The sequence below is a fragment of the Myzus persicae genome, unplaced genomic scaffold (genome assembly GCF_001856785.1).
Source record: "Myzus persicae strain clone G006 unplaced genomic scaffold, MPER_G0061.0, whole genome shotgun sequence".
Lineage (NCBI taxonomy): Eukaryota > Metazoa > Arthropoda > Insecta > Hemiptera > Aphididae > Myzus > Myzus persicae.
This window is the reverse complement of record NW_019101246.1, coordinates 884,761-910,919: the sequence shown is the minus strand read 5'-3', so window position 1 is coordinate 910,919 and position 26,159 is coordinate 884,761. Positions and strand designations below refer to the sequence as shown.

The 26,159-nt window shown below is 31.8% G+C and overlaps 2 protein-coding genes across 5 annotated transcripts; one reads left to right on the top strand and one right to left on the bottom strand.

The window, feature by feature from the left end:
• The first annotated feature begins 6,052 nt into the window (after positions 1 to 6,052).
• Positions 6,053 to 12,102, top strand: LOC111028325 (serine/threonine-protein kinase/endoribonuclease IRE2). Its single transcript, XM_022306928.1, has 18 exons — positions 6,053 to 6,401; positions 6,465 to 6,591; positions 6,663 to 6,705; positions 6,786 to 6,931; positions 7,006 to 7,134; positions 7,191 to 7,301; positions 7,385 to 7,646; positions 7,831 to 8,033; positions 8,099 to 8,355; positions 8,420 to 8,613; positions 8,678 to 8,864; positions 8,934 to 9,033; positions 9,111 to 9,316; positions 9,389 to 9,513; positions 9,579 to 9,723; positions 9,784 to 9,978; positions 10,061 to 10,417; positions 12,003 to 12,102. The coding sequence occupies exons 1-17, from the start codon at positions 6,312 to 6,314 to the stop codon at positions 10,394 to 10,396; spliced, it is 2,856 nt and encodes a 951-aa protein (XP_022162620.1). The 5' UTR covers positions 6,053 to 6,311; the 3' UTR covers positions 10,397 to 10,417; positions 12,003 to 12,102.
• On the bottom strand, positions 9,728 to 25,814 carry LOC111028328 (glucose dehydrogenase [FAD, quinone]-like). Of its 4 annotated transcripts, XM_022306937.1 has the most exons (10): positions 19,761 to 20,135; positions 12,668 to 12,870; positions 12,374 to 12,548; positions 11,940 to 12,211; positions 11,690 to 11,860; positions 11,475 to 11,628; positions 11,254 to 11,420; positions 10,781 to 11,169; positions 10,535 to 10,707; positions 9,728 to 9,753 (listed from the first exon to the last, which is right to left on the bottom strand). In XM_022306937.1, the coding sequence occupies exons 1-10, from the start codon at positions 19,912 to 19,914 to the stop codon at positions 9,743 to 9,745; spliced, it is 1,869 nt and encodes a 622-aa protein (XP_022162629.1). In that variant the 5' UTR covers positions 19,915 to 20,135; the 3' UTR covers positions 9,728 to 9,742. The 4 variants fall into 4 exon arrangements, with proteins under 4 accessions (XP_022162629.1, XP_022162631.1, XP_022162630.1 ...); XM_022306939.1 differs by lacking the exons at positions 9,728 to 9,753; positions 19,761 to 20,135 and adding an exon at positions 24,673 to 25,814 and having other exon boundaries at positions 10,521 to 10,707; XM_022306938.1 differs by lacking the exon at positions 9,728 to 9,753 and having other exon boundaries at positions 10,521 to 10,707; positions 11,254 to 11,402; positions 19,761 to 20,136.
• Between the last annotated feature and the right edge of the window lie 345 nt (positions 25,815 to 26,159).

Sequence of the window (26,159 nt, the reverse complement as noted above, 5' to 3'; positions counted from 1 at the left end):
GGTAAAAAAATCAGTGTATTATTTGAGATTTATCATCATTTACCACCAGTTTTGGTAAATGACATCAATGGCCGGTGAAAGATGTACATTTGAATTTATAATCTGGTTTTTTACACCATTTACCTACATAATCAAATCATTTTGGTAATAGACGTCATTCACCGGAGAATGACGACATTCACCAATATTCATCTTTCACCGTAACATATATATACATAAAGTATATAATTTGTGTATAATAGACAATTATTATTCTAAAATATAGGTATTAAATCTGAAAGGCCACATATGATGATTTATGATATACTTACATTATTTTGTCTAGTTATATACTATATTATATAAGATACTTCACCTCATCTCCATTTTTTCGGTTAATAATAACATGTATTTTTTCTAATTCTAATTTTTGGAATTTTCAGTATACTTCAAAATATTATCTTTTTAAAAACTTAAATAATATTAGAACACTTTTTTTATGTCAGTTAAGGGATAAATATTTTCAAAACAAAAATTACTTGATAATTTACAGTGAAACATTGGGTTTTCAATTTCAATAAAGAAGTTAGTATCATCACAGGACAAGTAGTTCTATTGTGTGAGAAATCGACACTGAGACAGTGTTTTTGACCACAATGTGATCCTTAATGGTAGGTATATAATTAAAAAATCCAAAAATTAGAAATTCAATAAATGCAAAGATGAGTGAGCATGCTTGTTCAATCGCTCAGTGTGTATTAGGTAATCGATTATTATTTAACTTTTCAGCGAATACGGTGTACCTATAAAATAGTATAAGTATAGGTATAATACCTATGATTATTAATCATTAATCATTATACACCAACTGAATATAATAAAATGGGTAGTGCACTCGTTTGTAGGTAGCTAATAAAATGGGTAGTGCACTCGTTTGTAGGACGTAGGTAGCTATAATAGTTATACCAGTTCAACGTGTGTACATACACATAATTAATGTTATACCTATTACCTATAATCTCGCTGATCTCAGATCCAATATATCTGCAGACACACCAGTTACCGCATACGTATACATACTACCTAATACACCTGTAGAAGCGCTACCGTGTCATAGTTTACCCGTTTAAGTATATTAGGCCAATGGTTCGTGATGTATATTTTGTACAAAAGTTATAACTTATAAGTATATATAGGTAATATTGTAATATTAATATACGAGGGTATAATACGACAGGGTACAGCGCAATTCAAACCTCACGGTTATGTCAATAACGTCACCATAATATTATTTTACACTAGAGAAAAACGAAATCAGTAACGACTACGTACATATAGCTATGATACACCGCACAAACCGTACTTTTACGAGCTTACAGCTTCGACGGCGCATGCATTTTCGATAGAACAGAACGAATAATATTGTAAAATTATCGTTAAAACAGCGTATTATATGTATATTCGATTTAATTTTCAAGGTGACCTCCATTCTGCGAGACGAAAACACCTCTCCATACTCACACATAGTATACCGGTTGGCTGTTGCAAGTGACGGCGATGAGCCGTATAATACATATTAAACATAGGTATATAGGTACCTATGTATATATTTATTGTATACATGCAGCATAGGTTTTATTTATTTCATAATTAATAAATATAATAACCTATACATGTACATAATGGGTACATATTTCCGATTTGTCGACACAGCAACACACCAGGTCGAGGAATTTATAATATATATCGTATTGTTGAGCACGTTGTTGTTCGATCTGTTGACTGTTTGCGTAATATTATGTTTGTATATGTTACTATTATAATATTAGTCTTTGTTTATTAGGTACCTCGTACACAAATCCTACAACAGTAGGTTAATACATTAAAAATATATAAGGCGATTCAACTTCGTATATTTTATAACTACGGGCGACAGAGATACGGTATTGTGGTATTATAGTGGTATATACGGTATACCATAACCATACGTACCTACAGTTTACACGTGATGTGTAGTTGATTAAGGTATAATATCATTAATATCAAACCACTGGCTAGTGAACTGTGGTAAGTACTTACCGACGGGCTACGGCCAAACCTTTAACCAGCTCTGCTACATAATAATAATATAATTAGCACTACAGCATCAAATACTAGTTACTAACCATATAATATGCTATATGCACTATGCACCGACCGATGTCATGTGCAGAATTGTATATTATTGACTTTATAGTGACGTAGAGTATACAGATTATTATACTTTGGTATGTCCTGGTCGATATAGCAGGTTTAATTGAGTAACCATAGGTCTATTGTATACTACCAAAATCGGAGACAATAACGGTTATTTTAAGTATACAGTACTCCAATAATTATGTGTTTAGGATTTCTTTTCTTTCCATTGTTTAGGATTTTTTTTTTAAATAGTGTCAAAAATGTACTCAACGATATCAACCTTAAAGTAGAACGATAAATGGCCGTGGTTACACTGATTGCGTGGAACGAAAACGTGTTGTGCCTATACTATTATTTTTCGTACGCACATAATATTAACGATAATAATATGGCCATGTGGTGATAGTGCAGCGAAGATGGGCGGATATTGGATGGATCGGGACCTTGGGACATGTGGCGTAAAGCCCACCGATTCATACAATTCGTACATTCGTACAATAAAATCCAAATAAATTCGAATGAACATAATATGGTATTATTGTTAAGAAAAACGTAAAAACAACGACTAACTATACTAACTAACTAATTATACATGATATATTATACGATAAAAAGTTATAACGGAGGTTTTCTTCAAAATATCGACTGCACAGAACAAAACAGAGTAGGAATTTTTCTGATGGTCATCATCAAAGTTATTTCGACTCACGACTAACTATTATTTCAATCTAAAAACACGTCGGTTGTAAGAGGCGAGTGCCAGGAGCTCCGAGCTACTACCTATATATTAAAATATATGTACATGTGTCTTTATATATTATACATATCTAATATCTATATAATAATGGTTCATACAGCACGAAGACTCGCATGCATAACAACAGCAGAGACTAGAAATATTTGGTAGTATTATAACAGCTTGCGGTTCATTTTGTATTGTCTGCTGACTGATGGAGAAGCATCCTGTAGAATATGTATATTATAATATCATGATTATTATAATGGTATTATTATGTACCCGTATTATATAGTACCGCAGTGGCATAGTAGTGGCGTAGTATACCGTCAAAATCAGACATCGAAACCGGTTTTTCATAGAACAAATTCAGTTTGTTGGCGTCGAGGAGCGGACATGACAATAAATGAAAAACTGATAACATAATTATTAAGAGGACGTTACATCAGCAATCTGTACACCAGCGGTAACACACAACAATGGTTGTAGTCGAGAACTTGACTTTAGGTTTAGGTATATTGTACTATTAAGATTAAAGCCGTTTCTAGAGCTTGAAAAACAAGACAGTGTACGAATATCTAGACGGAGTCGTTCCTGAATATTATTAGAGATGATTAAAAAGACAAATATCTAGGACTCGGAAGTATGTAGGAGTCAAATATTTTTCTATATGTGCTCCGAACTCTCTATTTACACCTAGTAAACCAAGCCAAATGCTAGGAAGCCATTCTATACAACAACGGGATCAAAAACGAAAATTTGAAATTTTTTTTTTTGTTTTTTGAATAAGTATTTTGTAAATTTGAGGGGAAAATTCTAAATTAATATTGATGCCTACGCAAAAAAAAATTTAAAAATAATAATAATTTTACAAATATTTCAACTTAAACATAGTATACTTCCATAGTATTATTAATGAAGGATAGTAGCATAAAAAAATTTAAACAAGTATATTTTCTTATGTGATAAAAATGTGGTCATTTTTTTTAGTGTAATAGTATATTACAATACACACCATCAGCTAGTGACGCAACCAGGATTTTTTTCCGGGAGGCGGGGGGTTGGGTAAGATTAAGTTGGGTTTATAAAGAAAATCTTTAAATTACAAATTAAATTGTTTAACTTGTATTTATAGACTAGCTGTAAAACCCGAATTCGTTCCGGAAAAAATGAGAAAATATAAAATACAATGCTTCTTATAGCTGGTGTACCTATCTCGGTTTTAGTGTACCTCATCACCTCTGCAGCTCATCACAAATTGGTATGAGTGCATCTAAATTTGTGAAATACTTCGACCTAAATAGACGACCACAAGTCGAGGATTGGATTTGGTATATTTTATAATTTATTATACTATCCTCTTAACTTTTCTGATACATTTAATATGTAAACACAATCTCTGAGATTTTGATCAAAATCAATCAAGTAGTTTTTCAGTATATAAGCTACATACATATAATTTGTTTTAAGATATAGTTTCTTTAATTTAGACAATGTAAGCGCAATAATTTGATATTTTGATGCAAGTTTTTACCTCATCTGCTCGAGTAATCAATGGCAACCAGTTAGGTACAAAAAAAAATTCTGTATTTTGTAATTTTTCTATTACTAATATAATCTGCAACCACGGAAAATGCAAATTTTGCTAAATCCTTTCTTAGTGGGTCTCCACATCTTGCTACAGAGAAAATGTCATATTAAGATATTCAGTGGTTCCAGCTAGCTGCTAGGCAATGATGAATCAGTCAAGACAAATTCCTTTATGAATATAGATACCTAATGCATGTTGGAAAATAATTTAGGCTCAATATACTTTATTCTTAAGAGGATGCTACACTGGCATTTGTTGGCTCCGTCTTATAAGTGCGTAACAGTAAATTTTACGCTCAGCAGATTACATTTACCATTTACCTCTGTTAATTAAAAAATTAGAATTAATTGACCCCTAATAAAATTTAAAGGTAAGATTATTATCTCGGGCATCTAATAGGCTTTTTATTATATTTTAATTTTAAAGAGAGTTATAAATATTTAAGATTAATAAGCAATTTACAATTTTAAATTGATACCTATACTAAGTATGCACACTTCAAAATCGCCGGAAGACATTTTAATATGTACCTAAACCAAGAAAAGAATACTTTCTTTAAAATAAACGTGTTCAAAAACGTTAAAACGTAGCTACCTATCTATGTAATTTAAGTATAACAAATAATTAATAATACATTAACATCATTACAAAACTAATTGCCTTTACTAAAAATATTGATCATTTTAACATAGGTACCTACAGAAATACATTTTATAATAATGATTTAGCGTACAACTTAAATTTATACAAAATATTGACTATAACCTGTATGTTTATGTAGTACGTTGATGGGTATCATAATCCAAATTTGAAAATATGATTCACTCCAAAAATAAAGTACCTTAGCTACTTCCCAGTTCCCATATACGCAGCTAAGCGCAAATTCAAAAATACGGATGGATATGGGTCGATAGATAACTTTATCATCTACAATTCTATAATATGACAATTCGCATGTTCATTGTTCAACATTCAATGAAACACAAATATGGTAAATTTTGGTTATCGTACTCCGGCAGTCCGGCGGTCAATCAACTACCAAGTTAGTATTCAAAAAGTGCGGTGACGGAAACCTCGATAACGTTGGCGTCGGTACCTACTCGGCTACTCCAACCTGTTCAGTATTTATTTCGAAATAACAATATGCAGCAATGCAAGCAAATCACAAAAAAGTATCTGTATATATATATTTTAGATCAGATTAGTGGAGTACTCACTCAAAATATTGTACGTTTATCGTTTATGCGCCAATGGTGATCGGTTAAGGAGCGGGATAAAAAAACATTTGAGAACTCGTCGGTCAAACTGTGTTGGATTGTTGGATATAACTATATATTAAGTTAAATAGAAGTCTAACCTATGTGCATTGCTATGCGGGCGTCGAAATAACATAAGTATTAACTATTCCGCAGGCAGAAATAATTAGCCGCTGGAGTGCGATACCTAATCGAGAAGTAACCAAAAAATATATAAAATAATTATTAAAAAAAATAACCAGCTGCAGTCGAGCCGTCGTCTGTTGCTTATTTGGCGTCACTGGCGAACCACCGACCGACATTATCAGCGTATCTCTTATCTACCCAATTCTCAATATTATTATTAGTCGAAAGTTTTGCGCTGAAATTCTGTTTAGTGTTCCATCGTCGTCTCGTTTATCCGTAAAATGTCACTGTTATCGTATCGTTTCAGACACTAAACACCGCCAATATTGTGAACCTTTTTCGAAAATGAAGCCGACCGAACGTCGGGTCGTACGTTAACTGTGATGTGCTTCCGACTCGCGGTCGATGTGGCTGTGAACTGCAAAACACGACTTTCGACGACAAAATGGCATTGGCCATCCGAGCGGCGCTATTGGCGATTCCGCTTTTAATCGGATTCCTGTACGTGGATTCCCAGGACCTAAATCACCCTAAGGTGTGTATCCGCTTACCGTGTTGCCCCCGGATATTATGTAAAGCGTATAATATTTTGTTTTAGGATGACAAGAGTTTGGCCAAAGTTAATGTCTTGCAGTATGAAGGAATCATATTTTTGTCCACTCTCGATGGCTCATTCATCGCGGTCGACCAAAGGTCTGGCAAGACTTTGTGGAAATTTCGCGATGGTATGTGATAGATTTTACGCACTTGTCTGTTTAAACATTAATATAATATTATCTTTTATTTTTGTGGTTAGATCCGCCTGTAAAAGTTCCATCCAATATAAAAGATGCCCTCACGTGCGTATCGTTTTGTTTTATATAATGTCATAATTATTTCTAATATAAACATTATAAAACTTAGCGTATACTTGTTACAGGCCATTGTTCTTGCCAGATCCTAGAGATGGTTCTCTATATTTACTACATAATAAGGATAAAGTAGGAATCAAAAAGTTGGATGTTACTATCCCTCAGTTAGTTGCTAACTCACCATGTAGAAGTTCAGATGGAATATTATTTTCTGGTAAACAGCCTCATACTTAAATATTATTTATATAATTGTTTTAATAACTCAAAACTATTGTGTACTCTTTGAAGGCAAAAAAATTGATAGTTGGTACTTTATTGATTGGAATACTGGTGAAAAACATGCATTTATGAATTTTGAAAAACAAGGTGAAATATGCACAGCGATTGCTTCAAAATCTATACTATTGAGTAAATCTGGTATGTACCTATTATTATTGTTTAATATATTTATTTAATTTTAATTTTCTTAATAGAATATAGCGTAATGATGGTTGACAGTTTAAGTAGTGACCAACGGCAATGGAATGTTACATTTTTCAGTTACAACTCTAAAACTATGACCGATGAACAGAATTATAATCATGGTATTTAGTATTGATAAATTATTTGTTACATTTTAAATAATGCTCTAATTATGTATATTGAATGAATATGATTTTTTTTTAAGGTATGACATATTTTGCTGCTAGTTCATCTGGTAATTTTGCAGTTTTTCTTAATCCAAAAGATAAGTTAGAAAAATCTTCTCCTATTAACTATCATAATTTACTCTGGGAAAGAGAATTTGATTCGCCTGTTATTGGAGTTTATCAGCATGATGGAGAAAGTCTTCTATCGTTGCCATTAACAAATATAGCTAAAGACTCCATAAAGCATTTGATTTCAAACATAGCATTATCATCAAAGGATCCAAATTCAGTTAGTTATTTGTAAGTAAATTATAAACTATTTAATTTAAAAAATACCCATGCTTTTACAGTTATCAATTGTAGATAGTTATGTCTAATTTTATTTATCACCAAAATTCACTGACTATTTACTAGTAAATGTTATTAATGATTTTATATGTAGACATTGCTATTTAATAAAATATTTTAAATGTCTGATTTATAGCCATACACTTTACATTGGTCATCACATTAATACTGGATTATATGCTTTACCAGCCATTGCAGACACTGGTGAAGTTAATCCATTAGTAGATAGAGGATTAATTGTTCTTTTGGATAAAACTTCTTTTTCGGTATTGCCATATTATAGTGGTAATGAGTATAACGTAGAACCTAAAAATGTTGAAAACCACACAATCTTATTGGGTAATGCAAACAAGTGATTATTCTGTTTTACCAAATGTTTATACAACATAAATCATCTTTTATAGGGCACTACCAGCTGAATCAAGAATTAAATACAGGTATACCGAGAATAACAGGTAACACCGATTCAATAATTTACTATCACAATATGAGTGGATATAACTACAGTAGTAAACAAACAAGCACAATATCTACTCAGACTCCTCAATCTTTGGACTCGTGGCTTATTGTTCAAATGCTTGGAGACAATGCTGGAATTAAGTTATTTATGGTTGGAATAACACTGTTGATGAGTTTAATGTTCTGGTATTTACGGAAAGAAGTAAGACAGTTATTTCTGATCCCAATTTCATTTGATTTGTTAAAAACATTTAAACTTCTTTTAGATGAAAGGTTTGAAGAATAAATCGAATAACAGTCATAACAGTTCTCAGGGAAGTTCAAGAGGTTCTAATCATTCCAATAGTAGTTCATCTCAAATAGTTGAAGAATTACCTGATGGTAGTTTTTGTATTGGAAAAATTATGTTCCGTACAGATGAAATTTTAGGAAAAGGATGTGAAGGAACATCAGTATTTAAGTAATTATTTTACTTTTATTTTTATTGAATAGTATTTTTTTAACATAGGTTAATATTTTTGTAGAGGGGAGTTTGAATGTAGGCCTGTAGCTGTTAAACGGTTGTTGCCAGAGTGCTTCATTGCTGGAGAAAGAGAAGTACATATTCTCCGAGAATCTGATTACCATCCTAATGTTGTTCGTTATTATTGTACGGAACAAGATAAACAATTTCGGTATATTGCACTTGAATTATGTGCTGCAACTTTACAAGTGAGTTGATAATTTACTAAATTTTTTTTTCTTTAATAAGTTTTCAAAATTATTAAATGTTTATTATAGGACTATGTAGAAAAAAAGGAATTAAGAAATGAAATTAGTCCAAAAGAAATTCTATCTCAGTCAATTAAAGGTCTGCAGCACCTTCATTCACTTGGAATAGGTACTATTTATAATTACTATAACCAAGTTACTATTATATTATTTTGATATTTTATATTAATCAATACAATAAAATAGTTCACAGGGACATAAAACCACACAATGTATTGTTGTCAATACCAATGCGTGGAAATGGTAGTTTTAGTAGTGTACGGGCATTGATAAGCGATTTTGGGTTATGCAAAAAATTACAGGGTGGAAAAATGTCTTTTTCTAAACGTTCAGGCGTCACCGGAACTGATGGCTGGATAGCACCTGAAATGTTTGTTACCAATGCATCTGTGGTAAGGATATTTCACTTGGGTATCTTATTGTATCATATTATAAACACTAATTTAATTTTAATTTTTTTAAAGACTAAATCTATTGACATTTTTTCAATGGGCTGTCTGTTTTACTACGTCCTCAGTCAAGGAAAACATCCATTTGGTGATTCATTGTGGCGTCAAGCTAGAATATTGGATAAACGTCAATCTCCTTGGTAAAAAGTTAAACATTTGTTAGTAAAATATGTAATGCAAACTAACCTATAATTATATAATATAGTCTCAATGCATTAAATGAAAGTGAAATTTGGAAACGTTTAATATCTCTGATGATAAGTCGAAACCCAGAAGATAGGCCCACTGCCACAGCTGTCCGTTATTATCCAGCATTCTGGGACAGCTCTACACTGCTATCCTTTCTTCAGGTGTTTATTTATTTCAAACTTATGTGCATGCTAGGGAATTTCATAAATGCAATTTTTTAGGATGTTAGTGACCGTGTGGAAAAGGAACATCCAATGAGCCCTGTGATGCTAGAACTTGAGAAAGGCGGTGATGGAGTTATCGGGCAAGATGGGTGGCATGATAAAATTGATGAAGAAATAACTTCAGAATTAAGGAAATACCGCACGTATAGAACTGGGAGCATTAGAGATTTGTTAAGAGCGTTCCGAAATAAAGTTAGTCATATTGAATAATGATTAACTAAAGTATGAAGATTATTTTTCTACCTACTATTTATTTATTTATTTCATGTTCTAGAAACATCATTTTCGAGAACTATCTCTGGATACACAGAAGTTATTTGGTGATATTCCTGATACATTTTTAGAATATTGGACTAACAAATTCCCACTGTTGGTGTATCATACCTGGACAGCTATGCAATGTTTATCAAATGAAATCACATTTGTTAAATACTATACTAGTTGTTACAAATTTCCACGCACAGAATTTTCTGATTTGCCTATCTGGCTATATGAAAATGATCAGCCCATCGCATTTAGCAGCTTACAAAAAGCTCCTAGACGTCCAAATACGGGTACGAGTTGGCGACACAAAAAACGTGGAAAAACTGTTGAATCTTCTGAACAATAATTTTTCAATGTTTACAAAAAGGTAAAAATAAATTTTATATTTTAAACTAAGTGGTGGAACTATTACAAGTACATATAAAATAATGAATAACAATAACAATGGAATTATAGTAATATTTTAATACTTATTATTTATTACCATAATATAAGAAGTCTGTGATTTTACATTTTTGAGTCCTTTGAAAACAATGCTTTTTTATTAGATCAGCTCCTTTCTCAGCTATCATTGCAACAACAGCGTTTATATTCCCACTTGGCATGGAAGGCATTATTGATGCATCAATCACATACAATTTATTTAATTTATACACTCTAAAATATATATAAAAATAATTATAGTCAAATCAATTATAATTAATATTCATTAAGAGGGTAAACTTCCTACCTCAATGAATGATCCACTACACTTTTATTATAGATACTTCCCATTTTACATGTTCCAACGGGATGATAAGAAGTTAATGTCATATGTCTAATGTAACATTCCCAATAATGGTCTGATCCGAACTTATATTTTTTGCAACCAGGAAAATGTTTTGTGTTAAACTTAGCACCGAGTTTAGTTAATGTTTTGGTTTCTGCAAATTTTTTCACCAATTTCATTCCTTGGACTAACACATTGACATCATGTGATTTTTGTAAATAATTTGGCTGAACAACAATTTCACGATTAATGTCTAACTTCACGTATCCACTGCTTTGAGGATGCAATAGTACTGGTGCTAATGAAATGACTTGTCTTCCCACAAGTGGTTGAAAATATTCATTCCAAATCTTAAATTATACATTTTAAACATTGCATTCAACATTTTAGTTTTACTTGTTTAATGTTTTGGAAAATGTATAGTATAAACTTACTTTATTTTTAAAATTCAAGTGGTTGAAGTATGCTGCTCCTGCATCGGATGATACCCCATAAGGTAAAAGCATAAATTGTAAATCGGGGGATGACACTGAGAAGTTTTTTTTATCTGATGGTAGTTGTAATAAACCAACAGCTTCACATCCTGGATGTGTCCAGATGCCTAAAAATTAGTTATATCTAAAATTGAAAAATCACTATATATTGGGTATCTTACCAGTTCCTTTGAAAAAGTATTTGTAAATGTTTATTGGTGATATAAAATCTTTAAAAGTTAAGCCCAATGATTTTTCTAAAGTTATCATATCCAATCCAGTAATAATGTGGTCTTGTAAGTTTTCTCCCACTGCTAAATCCGCAATTACAGGGATCTTTAGGTTTAAGAAAAAACCATTTATTAAAAAAAAATTTTTTTTTTAAATATTTATTTACTTCTAATGGTTTAAGTTGGTGTGCTGGTCCAATACCACTCGATAAAAGTATTTTTGCCGTATTCAATGTTCCTGCAGACATGACTACCGACTTAAGTGCATATACTTTATAAACTTGGTCAAATCTGTTGTACATAACTCCATTTGCTTCGTAATTATATTTAAACAGCACCTACTTAAAATAAATAATAAATAAATAATTTTAATATTACATAAAACTTTGTTGCTCGGATATTTGATTCTTTAATAACCTTTGTAACTAGAGCATTTGTGAGCACAGTTAAGTTTTTTTTTTTTCTTGATTTTAAATATAGGTGTTCAGCACTTAATCTTGCTCCTGTTCTTATTGACACTGGTGTCAACGAGAAACTACCACCATCTCGTCTGGAAATATGAAAACCATCGTTGTTCATATCAAATGAAGTATTAAAGTCCAACTCATTGGCCGCCTCAAGTATAGCTGTTGCAATTGGCGTCACATGTGTTGGCTGACGACTGAAGAATTGTTTTTTATTGGGTGATCCTGGTTGTACGGTTTATATTTTTAATGGTTTTATATTTTTACTATTTATGTTGTGGAATTTTCTCATTTGTACATTAATGTTTGTATAAAATCAAGACACATAGTGATAAGTTACTTCTAATTCTTACTGTTATATATATTTTTTAACATAAAAATACTTACTATTATATGTATCAGCTTTTTCATATTTGTTGAAGTAGTAAAGCACATCCTCTTTGGTCCAATCTTGTTCAGATTGCCACGATAAATAATCTGTAGAAATATGACCTCTTATATGAATATTGAAATTGATGCGACTACTGCCCCCTAAGACTTTTCCTGAGGGCCATTGACTAGACTTGAAAAATCAGAATTATAAAGTATGGCGTACAGCTTGTATATAAATATATTAAATGAATTTATTATTTATCCTTAAAAAAAATATAACTTAATATTAATTTATTAATCATTCAATACATTATTTTTCATTGCAAGACATGCGTCCTGTTGTGACTCTGTCTGATGTTTCCAATCAATTGGTGACTTTTGGAACATTGGTGTGGCAAGAGGTATATCGTGTAATAATGACACTTTGGGTCCAGCTTCAATTAATAAAACGGTATGTGCTTCATTTTCTGCTAAACGCGAAGCTACAGCAATACCTGCTGTTCCTCCGCCCACTAAAAAATACATTATTGCGACATTAGAACATAGAACATGTCAGAAAATATATTTTCAATTTTCAATACATATAAAAGTAATAGAATTTTCTTAAGACATAATTATGTATTTTGGTATTAATAAAGATAAATAATAATAGTTGGTATACAATAAGTTCAGTGTTCACACTAGGAGCGAATACTACTTTTAAATAGCAAAAAAGTGTTTTTTACTAATTCAGTTACTTTTAGCAATTTTTATATATAGGTTTTTTTTTATAGCAAAAATGGGCAAAGTTTAAGTAAGCTGAAATATAACACTAATGTAATAATAGTCTGTCTTAATTTATAATATAATTATTTAGGTTAAATTATAGAATAAACAATAAGCATTTCGCCACTTAACTTTTTAGTAACCAGCCTGTAATTATAACACTGCTAGTGCAAGGGTTTTGAAATACAGTATGAATGCGTAGCTCAAAATCTTTGTGTATGCATTTTTTTAAATTTGAATTTTGAAAAATTCTTTCTTGGTGCACCATTACATGGTGATACAAAGGTACTGTCAACATTTCAAGTATCTAGCTATCATAGTTTAGACTCTGTTGATCAGCCAGGGCACGTTTGATTAAATCTATAATTAGATAGATCTTCATAATATGGATAGCTTTTATTGAAAGTAAGTCACCTAATTCGATGGTAATATACGAAGTTTCAATATTATTTACAAAATATATAAAAACGATATCAAGATATTTATAACATGAAAAGCAAAAATAATATTTAACTATAGTATAACTAATATTATATTATTATTATTATTATGTGTAAAGACTAAAGGTGGAAGTTAAGCTTATAAGATATGTGATGAATGTAATTGAAAAAAAAGGTATTCATTCAAGTATTATGTTTTAACTTTTATACTCTGGAGTAAATAAATTATGATATCTTGATAAAAATTATTATTAAATAATAATAATTAGATGAGTTGTATAACTACTGGTTGCATGCATATAATATGTAAGATACAAATTAAATATGAACACGTAGTTAAGGTTATGGTATATAAAAAATCAAGGGTTTATTATTGATCGATATGTGTTTTTAGTTTTTTACCTCTGTGTATATTTTTAATGAAATAATGTTATTTTTACATAATCATTACTATGTGATGATGATATGAGTATTTTTTTATTTAAATCGTTAAATTTATATGTTTTTGATTCTTCTATGAATGAATGATAAGTGTTTTTGATGTATTAAAATAGCAGTATGTGAAATTATAATATAAATTATAATATGAGTGTATAATATAATATATTATTTTATTTTATAAATAAGATATTAATAATAAAACTATAGATATTTCCTTATAATATTTCTAGTATCACACAAAGGAATGAAATTGAAACCTATTTGAAGTGTTTTCAGATTGCACTTGAAAATATTGTTAAATATTACATGATCAAATTGTTGCTTAAAATCCATTCAATAGAGAAGTAAGAACATTGTACCTAAATATTTATTGTAGAACTTAATATTATTTTACTAAAATTATTTAATATTATTAAAATAGTTTAAGCTTTATTCACGCAATAGTGTAGATAGGAGGTCTTTTGGTGAAAAAAACTACAGGGTACACTTATTTATGAATATTGGGGTTTCATCGTAGACCTTATATTACCTACTAGACAAGAAATGAGTGCATGGAAAGCGTAACAACATAGAGGGAGCTTTTTGATTACTCGATTACTCGTACGCACGGTAATGCGGGGTAAGATATATAGAATCTATATTATAGGATCATCATTTTTTTCGTAAAGACAGCCAATATCACTGCGATATGTTGTCACGCAGTCCGCGTGTTGTTATACACAGTTCATGACTAGTAGGATAAGGTCTATGTGTTATATAAAAACGAACGAATAAATTCAACCATTCAAAAAGCAGCTTGCTTCGATAGTAAAAACTATTTTAATTCAAAAAGTCACAAACTTTACAAAAATACATCTGTCGTTACCCAGTTTTGTGCATTTTTATTTATGTACCCAAGTAATAAAAATGATTTCATAGTTCATGTTAATTGTTTTACCGTGTCAAATTGCCAATTGGAGATTGTAAGAAGATAACTCGCTGCCTCACATAACATCCAACAAAAAAAACTAACATACATGGATAAGACAAAACGATTTTCCTGATATCTGATGAAAATATTTCACATTACTTACAGACGCTACATCCGCATGTGTTGTCTCCGTCTTACAAACGTACAACATATCAAAAACTGTTTTGCGCGAAATAGAACCACTCAAGCTGTAGGCCTAGCTAAGCAATCAAATGTCCACACTGTAAACAAAAAAACATTTACTGTGCAACATCGTTTTTATTTTTTCGATATCACAATTATAAGAAAAGTCATTCAAATTTTAAATATTTAATTTATAAGCAATGAGAACTTTTTTTGTACTTGTGATATCAAAAAAATAAAAACGATGTTGCACAGTAAATGTTCTCTGGTTTATAGTGTGAAAATTTGGTTGCTTAGCTTGGACTACAGCTTGAGTGGTTCTACTTTGCGCTAACAGTTTCTGATATTGTACGTTTGTAAGACATAGCAAAAGCTGTTTTGCGCGGGACGACTTTTCTCGCACCATATTTGTTGTAGAAGGTAGAACTACCAAATTTTCACAACACGTAAAGAACTTTATCTGTGCATCAGCATGCTTTTTTTTTTTTAAATCATTTTTTTATAAGCAAATTTAAAAAACCAAAAACAAAATAAATGTTTAGAAGTAAATAACTTTTATTGTATTTGTGTTATCTAAAATAAAGGCAAGCTGTTGCATAGATAATATTTTACTCTATATTTTCAGAAATTTTAGAGCCACTACTACAAACACAGAAAGATAAAAGTTGTAACGCGCAAAACAGTTTTTGCTATGTTGTACATTTGAAAGACGGAGACAATACATGCGAGTGTGACGTCCTCTTAACTCTATAAATTTTGAATTTTATAATCTGTCCTATAATTATATTAAATTTAACAAGGGAGACCATTCTTATTACTCGGATGCTCACGAACGATGGTTCAATGGTTGACTAATTAGTGGTAGATACCTAATAAGTAATAAGTAATAATTATCCTCTCCAAAACACCACTGGGCGTAAAGAACTTTGCATAGACCTATGTTATTTAATGATTTTTCGCACTTACCCCCATATATAGGTACCTATTAAATAAAGTAAATATGTTTATATAACGTTTATTTCGTGAATTACCGGTTATTGAAACTTCCCCATAATATATAATATAGGGAAATATATTATTATTATAAAAATATACTCCTAATAGTCAAGGGGCCGTATGCATAGTCCGACACTTAAGGAACATCTTAAATCACTTAGGTAATACCTAACTATGGGACACCTAAGTGCTATGTAGCTGGCCCCTAATTTTTGGTACTATAAAAGTATATTTTTGCTGATGGGAATTTATAATATAATATTATCGTGACTTTATTTTTTATATACATTTGGTTTCTTAAAATAAGAACTATTGGGCCTCAATGAGAAAAACTAGTGTAAAAGTAATTAACTACTTATTACTTAAACAATTATTTTCTATAAAAATAATAACTAACAATTGATTAACAATCATGTTTTTTTATGATTGGAGGGAACTTTTTTTCCATTTGCCCTGGAAATATATCTGTAGACTGTTTATTCACATACGATGTAGGACTATTTTCATACATGTTTTAACCTACCGAATAGCTTGATGTTGTTGGAGACTCAGCGCCTGCGTAAAGGCAGGGCAGAAGGGGCAGATGCCCAGAGCCCCTCGCTTTTCATGGCATTTGATGATTTTTAAGCCTGTAATGTTGTTTTTGGAATTTAAATACAAGTCCCGTCTACAGTATGGCGGCTTGTGGGTTTTTAATATAATAATTTGAATACCTATAGTAAATGAGTAAAAGTAAAAATAAGTTATAATGCCGGCGAGCGAAGGCCACATCCAAAACAAATTTGACGTTAAAATCTTGAATTTTTTTTTTTAATTTTTGTGTAACACTTGTATCTAGTGTACTTAGTGTACCTAATTATTTAATTTGTACATATTTTATTTTAATACATTTTTAAAAAATTCTTCTACCCAAGAACTGGGACGTACCAGCAAATTTTTTTTGCCTTACGAAAAAAATCTGCCCCGGGCCTCGCAAAACCTCCCGCCGGCGTTGGAAGACTTGTGAGGTGTAAATGTGGTTCCGGCCTTGACTTGGACAAAATGAAAATATCCATTTCATCAACATTTTTCGTCAATGTATGCACCATGGTCGTGTTTTAAAATGAATGGCTCAATAACTATATTTGTCCGTGCAACAGTTTCGTAAATACACCATTCTAGATTTTGAAGCTGTATAGGATGTGAATAATGATAGAAGTCGATATTCGTCTTGAATTTTTTATCTAACAAGTACGTTTTTACCACTGTACGTTTACAGCAGTAGTATATATAATTTGAAAATATCGGTATGCTTATTCTTCTGGTCCAACATGGATGACAGGATTTTCTGTATCAGCAATAGTACGTTTTAAAAACTTGGTGTAATATTACATAACCCGATGGAAATAATATATTGTATGGCTACACATTGAATCTGTATTATGTTAACTGTTGGACCGTAATCAATGTGTACGAACTTACCACCCTCGAAATGTATACTGTGTAGCTGGTAGATTCGACGAGTTCTGCTGGTGGTTGCGGTGGGACATAATTATGTAAAAGTTTTCTTTTATGGCCAAAATGTATAACATTGAACAGGCCATATTAAATAAAAAACTTATTATAATAAATTAAAACACTGAAAATAAACACAGTTAAAAACGAAGCTACAGAACAGGAGCGATCGTTAGATATGACGCCGTGTGCTATACTGCATTAGCTACTGCTACAGACTTAGAGTACAAGTGTTAAGTTCCGATTGGCCAAGTCCAATTGATATAAGAGTACCTAATTTTAGAGTAATATGAACTAATATTTAGTTGAAATATCACAGTCCTCAGATATATCAAACCAAAAAATCACAGAACAAATTATTTTTTTTATAGTATTTCCGAAAAAGACTGAAGACGCACTGAGTAGTGTTGCCAACTCTGATTTTAAAAATCATCTTAAGACGACGTTGTGTTGTCTTCGTCTTACAAGCGCGTGACATATAAAATTTGAAGTTCAGCGATCACGTTTTACTCAGCTTCCGTTAGTTTAAAAACTAAACCAAAAGCCGATAAAAAAAAAAATTATCGGAATTTTCATTTTTAAATTATCATGAATTTTAATTTAAGAGGACGTCATACTCGTTGTGTTGCCTGTCTTACGAGTAACATAGACAATTTGACGCTCAACAGATCACGTTTAGTTCCGTTAGTTTAAAAATTAGAGTGAATTGACCTCTTATAAAAATTAAAGGTAAGATTATTATCTATGGTATCTCATGGGCTTTTTATTTAATTTTAATTTTAAAGCGAGTTATCAGTATTTTAAAATTGTAAAATGTTAATACACCTTAAAATACTCATCAATCGCTTTAAGATTAATATACAGTAAAAAGCCTGTAAGATGCTCTAGAATCTAGATAATTATCATACATTTACATTCGATAAGAGATCAGCACACTCTAATTTTTAAACTAACGGAGCTAAACCTGATCTGTTGAGCGTCAAATAGTCTATATGTTACTCGTAAGACAAGCAACAACAGCGAGTATGACGTCCTCTTAAATTAAAATTCATGATTATTTAAAAATGAAAATTCCGATGATTTAATATACTTTTTTTTTATCGGCTTTTGATTTATCAGTTTTATTCAGTATTCTGCACCTATTTAATTTTTTATGAAGCTAAAAATTATCCTATTATATGAAATAGTCGCTCGAGATCATTTTACGCGCTATAAATTAACCGCTATCTGTTGACGGGACACCCTTTTTGTATTGCTCTAGTTGGTCCTATCTTCATGCAATATAAATGTATTCAAGATGCACAAAACATATCATTATTAATGACAATATTGTACATTTTTTGTACCAACTAATTACTATGTATGTAACAGATACCTACAATTATTGGTGACGGTGAAATTATACTGAATAACTGATAATTTGATCAAATTTCTCAACTTTCACGTATAGGTAAATAATAACTAACAATGACCTCTATTTCTTGGACGAGAATATTGAAATACCAGTCATTAGTACACAGAATTAAATAAATAAAAATAAAAATTAATTAAATAAAAATTAAATAAATAAGTATAACAAAATAAAAAATATATAAACAGTATGATACTATGTATATCTAATGGAAATTATAATTAAGAGCGTCATGGTTACCTTGCATTACAAGAAATACGTGTATTGCGTAACTAACCAATATAAATAATTAATAAGTAATAATATGGCAAGAAAATTTTTTTATCATACATTTGAAAATACTCTCAATGTTCATTATTAATAAATTATGATCATGATTCATGGCTATAGCCTATAATAGATATGAATAGTCGGCACATAACAGTTTTACGAAACATTTTGATTTTTGGAATAAAAAAAAAATTAGAAAATTATTATATTTATCTATTAATTTGTTATAATTATAGTGCCTACTTAGGTACTTAGGTACTTAAATATAATAGTATCCACATGCTACATAAAAATATAGGTAATGAATTATTACTATCTATATTTATTATGAAACCATAATATATATGGTTAGTACTTAGTTGTTATCTACCGGCTACCCGCTCAGTTACTTATACTAATAACTAGTTACACACTTACACTTTTAAGTTAATATCTAGTTATAGAATTGTATTTCGTTATAAATTATTTAATGTCAAATAATTATTTACGTACCGACAATGTGATCGAAATATCGGGTTTTGACGTGCTCGTCTCCCACATATTTGTCTACAATTACGTTCAACCAGTAGTCAGTAAGTACGTATGACGCAAAAATATTGACTAGAATAGCGTACGGTACATAGATCAGAGCTTGGTAGTACATCATTGCGGTCGATTTGGCGGGCGAATGATTTGCGTACTACAACAACCACATGTTGCTTGACGCAGTGAGTACAACTTACTGAGTACTAAACTATTGATTCATCACTCACGGCACAAAGGCCATGGATAAAATCTTAAATGCTATGTTATAATGAATTATGACTTATGAGTTATGAGTCTGTCTACAGGCAACTACAGACTACAGTCGAATCAGTCGATTGGACTATCGTCGTTACGATTTTGTTGTTATCAACGAAATATATTTTTGTTATCAGATATATATTATCATTTATCATCTATCACAATTCTTAGATAATTCCGTGAACATTAGAGTTATTAGCACGAACTACTACACGGAGTTCTGAGACCGTGAACTTAAATATAGAGGACTGGACACGACAATAAAATATTGTTACCTCAAAGTATATACAGTGGTGGAGTTACGGGTGGTTTTTTTCACCTTGTTGCCGCACTAACGCTATCTAGGTGATACAATTTTGTATTCCATTTGTCATATTGAATATTTATTGACATATTGTCATAACTCATAAGTCATTACTCATTTGTTTTATTATAATATTTATTATTATGGTAGGTTGATTTTATTTTTGTCTTGCCGAAAACATTGCATACATTATAATATTTAATTCTTCGATTCCAGCACGAGCTACTTATATAGCTTATGAGGAATTCTTGAACTTTTTAATTTTTAGACCTACCGACATTTTTTTAATCAATATTTATAGAAAAAATCTAAAATCTCACATTTCTATAAATAGCTTAATAGCCATCATAATATTTTGAATTTTACACCACGTATAAAATATGCTATTATGAACATTTGGTGAAAATATTAATCATCTACGGTTATTTGTTTTAATAAAATAAATCCTTATGAGTTATAACTAATGTAAACAACGCGTTTGTAATTCGATATCTATCTCTGCTGATAAGTGCTCTGCTTCGATAGCTTTTTGGACTATAAAGTCAATAATGTATACAGTCATTAAAAAAACCTTAAAAAACTATAACGATTAAATAAATACTTAGATGTTGTTTGGTAGGTACAACATGAGTTTAAATGTTCAAAACGATTTTTATGTAAAAATTAAATATTTTAAATACGTAAATACTTTTCAAGAAAACGAGGATATAACTTAAAAAATATCACTGTATATACTACATTCATTTAAGTAAATATTGCTATTAAACCTAATTTATCATGATTATTCATGCATAGCCGTGTGGGTATAGTGTGGCCGTATATAGAGGCACATTTAATAATATATTGTGTACACTGTACATCATAACAGTCAGACGGGATTGCTTTAAACACGCTGAGACATTTAAAATTCAACACAAGTCACGAAGAGTGAACAGAAAACACCTAAACAGAAGGCATATATCGGTGAAACTTCAATTTCATTGTTTCGGTTTAACTCTTGTAGCAATATATGACTTGTGTATAATATCTTTCTTTACCATATAGTGAAAGTAACAGAAATAATGAACTAATGTAATCACATATTATGAATAAGGGTATATTATTCCATGAATTTGCATGTTTTTTCTTTGAGGCCCAATTGATTGGTTGTCAGATAAGTCCACGATTTGAATTAATCTTGATTAAATAGATCGATTTTTTTGCATATGTTTACATATTTTGAACATAAGGTATAACATGGTAGTATTGTAATTCGGATATTCACAATCAGGTGAATTTTAAATAAACGTTTATAAATATTGGGTTATAATATGCCGAACCGGACGAGTGCAATCGGCTGCGCGTTTGTTTGCAGAGACGATCATCCAGACGACTGGTTTGGGCCCGACCACAACGGCCGGTCAAGCGACTGGACGATTGGCGTGCGGGGTGGTTTGTGGCGCGATTTATGCGCTCGACGATTGGCAGGTGCTGAGCCGCCGAGGACGACTGTTATGATGTAGACGGCGGAGACAAAAGCACTGGGCGAGCGAATACAGCTGTGATTGCTGCGGAATCGATGGACACCGGAGGCCGGTGCGACCACCACTGGGCAAAAAGCGCGATCCGGATACTTCCGTGATTTTTGTCCTGCAGTCCCGGCGGCCGAGTCCACGACCGGCGGCCGTCCGGAAGTCTAGCGCCGCCGTACCCTGAAACTCATAATCGAATTTCCGCAGGTCCGGCGATGCTATGACTTCTAATTCTTAGCCTTGCCCTATCACTCACCCGCCTTGTTTTAAAGCCTCCACCGTCGCTGGCACAATTCGCCTTCGTGCACGCTCTGCCATCGTGGGAGTACGTGGAATCAATGCCCACGCCGCGCCGGTACAACTAGCCGCCGCGCCGTGTCGTCACTCGTAGTACGTCACTATACAAGAGCGTCCGAAGCAGCCGGGCCCACACCGAGTCGCCTGATAGTCTGGCCAACAAGCGGCCCCAACAACCACCAACCACGTCGCTCCGCGAGTGGCCAGGAGCGACATATCGCCTTACACCGCGTGCTCTTTCCCGTGTCAATCCCCTACGTGTGCCGCTGTCTTGCCTGCTGTGCTCCTCGGCCGAGGAGGAGGGAGCCTTGAACTCCGAGTCACTCCCCACGGAGGCAATCGCACATCAGAAGACGGGTCACCTGTCTCACACCCCTCCAGGCGGTGGCTGCGATCCTCCGTGATCGCCCGCCCGGAGGTTTGCAGCATGTCTTTGATGGCAGATGCTACGGTTCACACGGCTCCTCCACTTTAGCTTCGGCCTCCGCCGGAATGTCTTCGTCTAACACTATTAAATCGTCTACTGGTTCATTTGCCTGCTTTTTCGATCCGACGTCCAACATTGCATCTTGCCCAGACGATGATATCGTCTAGAAGAGACGACACGACCTCGTCTAATGATTCCACTTCGGGTTAGGTTATGCATGACGTCGTCGGTTGTATCTTCTACTTCTACTACGTCGATTGAATAGCACAATATGCAGCCATGCAGGTATCTTTTGTTTGAATGGTACGAGTTTCTCCTGGTTGGTTCGCTCTATCTGGTTCTGGTTCTTGTTCGACCATAATGACTCTCAACATATCTCCGTTTTCGAGGTTGGTGTTATCCCCAGTTTCCGGTGTGGCTTTATTTTTGTCCTCCATTAATATAGCAGATATGCTCATTATATCGCCGTAGATTTCACTCATGATCGATTTGATTTCGGTATTCATGCTTAATAGGGTATTTTTGGCAGTGAACTGTATTGCGATGAGTGGTCGGAGACTACATTTGTCAGTGAATTAAAACAACAATCTCGTCTTAAACAGTCCACGAAAAATTAAAATATCCTTACGGCGACGTCGTTTATTATAAGTTATAAGTTATAACTTATAACCAACCAGCGGGTAAGACCGTCGTCGTTCTTAACGGCCGGCGTTCGGATTTCGGGCAAGCTTATTTTTCCAAATATTTAGTTTTTGTTGATAGATCATAGATACACACTAAAACGTGTAAGTACCTACTATATTTTAACGACGATCGGTGTTTCGATTTGAATTTATACTAGTTTTGTAGGTAAAGTATTTTAGATGCTGGGAGGAACGGTATGAATATATTTATTTTACAAGATTTTGAGTTTTTTTCGTGCGTGTATATATGTTTTGCAATAGAAAAAATATTTTGGTATTCAATTTTATTGGTGATTTTTGACAGCTTTTGTAGTTATTTTATACTTTTGAACGGTGAATATACTCTCCTGTTTTTTCGAACCTACAGGTTATCTATTATCTGCAGTCAGAACTTAGAAAAGACCAATAATTTAGTGTGGTTTTAATATTATTCTGCATGTTTAAGTATCATATTTTATAAACTTAAGAAATGGATCTTAGGTTTTCCTATAATTTTTTTTCATATTCCGTTCCTTTTTGTAGCAACCAACAATATAATATTGCTACGAACACCCAAGGGTGATCAAATTAATACACCAATAATACCATAATAATTATTATGCATATTATAATAAAAATTATATAAAAATTATTTAGCATAACTAAAATAATAAAATATATTATATAATAAATATTTATACATAATAATAACATGTTTGCGACTCCCCTTTAAGCAATTACCTTTTTATCATTTGCTTATGTTTATTTAAGTTTGAATCAAGTGCAATACGAAGTAGGTACAATACTAAATGTTTTATATTAAGTGATATTTAAAAAAAAATAAAAATATTTAGCAAACAAAAATATCATCAAGACTAGGTAATTATATTGTATAATGAATAAATTCTATCTTTCATATTTTTATTTTCACATCAAATATAGGTAGTACCTATTTACCAACGTTTTGACATAAGACTGGAAAAAGTACGTTTAGACATATTCTGATGACTCCAATCCACTTCTCCATGTTTTTTATATGATTATTGATTAGTTATTATGTTAAACTCAATTTTGTAAATTTTAGTAATAGGTAGGTAGGTACATGGTACATAGTACATTTTGGTTTTCATCTCTTATTACCCCGCATACTTAATATTTTTGTTGGATTTCGGTTAACAATGACATTTTATAAGTTGTAATCAACGATTCTGTACAAAAATGACACTATGACAGTTACCTAAGCTACCTAGCGTAATAACCAGTAAAATTCTCCATTTCCATGGTTGACAATTCAGCAAGTTGTTCTCATTATTAAACTTAAAAACTATTATTAGGAGGTATATTGTAGCATCGTCTAACCTGTTTTTATAATTTTAATTATTAAACTATTAAGTATTAATGGTATAAATAATCAACTTACAGTAGGTATTGAATTGAAATTCCTTTACTTTACTTAAAATCACCACGGACTTGCCCATAGATGGCAGAATCTGTCCTTATATCCTTATAACAGTTACAACTGTGTCACCTGATGTGAATAAATATTTTTTTTTGAGTAATTTATATCCATTGATCATGTTCTTAAACCTAAAATTTATTGAGATACACAAAATAGTAGATACAGGCTTATAGGTTTTTGCAATTTTCAAAAAAAATGAGAATATTTGGTTTGTCTTCAGCAAAATGTTGACACACAATGTTTAATCGATTTTCCACTGTTTGTTTTTCTAACTTTCCTAATGTACCTTCAATTTTCATCAAAATACCGTAGTAGGTACTAGGTAGACTTTTTCCATTATATCATTCAAGGTTACGACTTGAGTTACACCGGTAAGGAATATCGCCGATTTATGCACAAGGGTGTGTTTCTTTACTACATGGCAGTATGGCAGTATGGCACTATAGCAAACGAAAAAAAGTCGCCACCGAGGTTCCTTCTGTACTCGTTATATACTTATATAGTTATATGGGTGGGGTAGAGGTCAGCTCGTCGCCAAGTTAAACATCTGTCTCGGTCTTAGTTGTATTGCTTTAAAAACATATTGTTCTTGGGGACTAAACTTTTCGATATCATGTAAATTAATAATATAATATATTTTATATGTACAATAATATTTACGACATATTTTGACTAATTTGAAGTTATTTATACCATGGCCTTTATTAACACCTTTACCATAATACGCCATAAGTCGGTGTTGACATATTGGGTAACTATAATAGGTCTACTAACATTGAGATGAACTTGAAAATGTATTCAATGCATTACCTACATAGCATTGAATGCAGAAAAGTCAATGAGCAACATATTTTCTTCTTCAAACAACACTCTTGTTTAAGACTTTAATGCCAACCCAGTGTCCAGGGAGTATCCAAGTAGACGATTTTGCAACATAGTGTCTCTTTCATTTTTAAATTTACTCTGCATATTACCCCTAAACAGTGTACCCTAACAAGAACGGAAATATTGTCTGTAATCAATATATTGGGTGAAAAGTAGTTCGAACCTATAACCATCTATCTTTGACTAAAGAGTATACATATTATTAAATATAACTCATAATTTATTATTTCAATGTATTATCTATTTCATACTATATTTTATCGAATTAAAAAAAATATTTTGAATTATTCTATCTTTTCTCTAACACATCAATGCACATACAATCAATATGTATGTATAGAACTAAACTATAATTTTCAACTATTATTATTTTAGTTTGACATCTATTCAATTGAATTTTAATTTATAATAATTTATAAATTAATTATTACACATTAGTGACAGTCACCAAAATATCTACAAACTTAAATAAGGTTAGGGCTAATGAATTAAGATGAACACAATATATTATTCAAAATTGTTTATTAATGTACATAATAATTGTTGGTATAAAAATCTACCAG

What these genes read in the sequence shown, in the direction of transcription:
- LOC111028325 (XM_022306928.1), top strand. Translation starts at nt 6,312, where the DNA reads ATGGCATTGGCCATCCGAGCGGCGCTATTGGCGATTCCGCTTTTAATC. An exon ending in TATACTATTGAGTAAATCTG is followed by an intron (nt 7,135 to 7,190) that starts GTATGTACCTAT and finishes TTTTCTTAATAG; the next exon opens with AATATAGCGTAATGATGGTT. An exon ending in GATAAACGTCAATCTCCTTG is followed by an intron (nt 9,514 to 9,578) that starts GTAAAAAGTTAA and finishes TATATAATATAG; the next exon opens with TCTCAATGCATTAAATGAAA.
- LOC111028328 (XM_022306937.1), bottom strand. Translation starts at nt 19,914, where the DNA reads ATGATGTACTACCAAGCTCTGATCTATGTACCGTACGCTATTCTAGTC. An exon ending in GTCTTGCAATGAAAAATAAT is followed by an intron (nt 12,549 to 12,667) that starts GTATTGAATGAT and finishes TGATTTTTCAAG; the next exon opens with TCTAGTCAATGGCCCTCAGG. An exon ending in AAAAGCTGATACATATAATA is followed by an intron (nt 12,212 to 12,373) that starts GTAAGTATTTTT and finishes CCGTACAACCAG; the next exon opens with GATCACCCAATAAAAAACAA.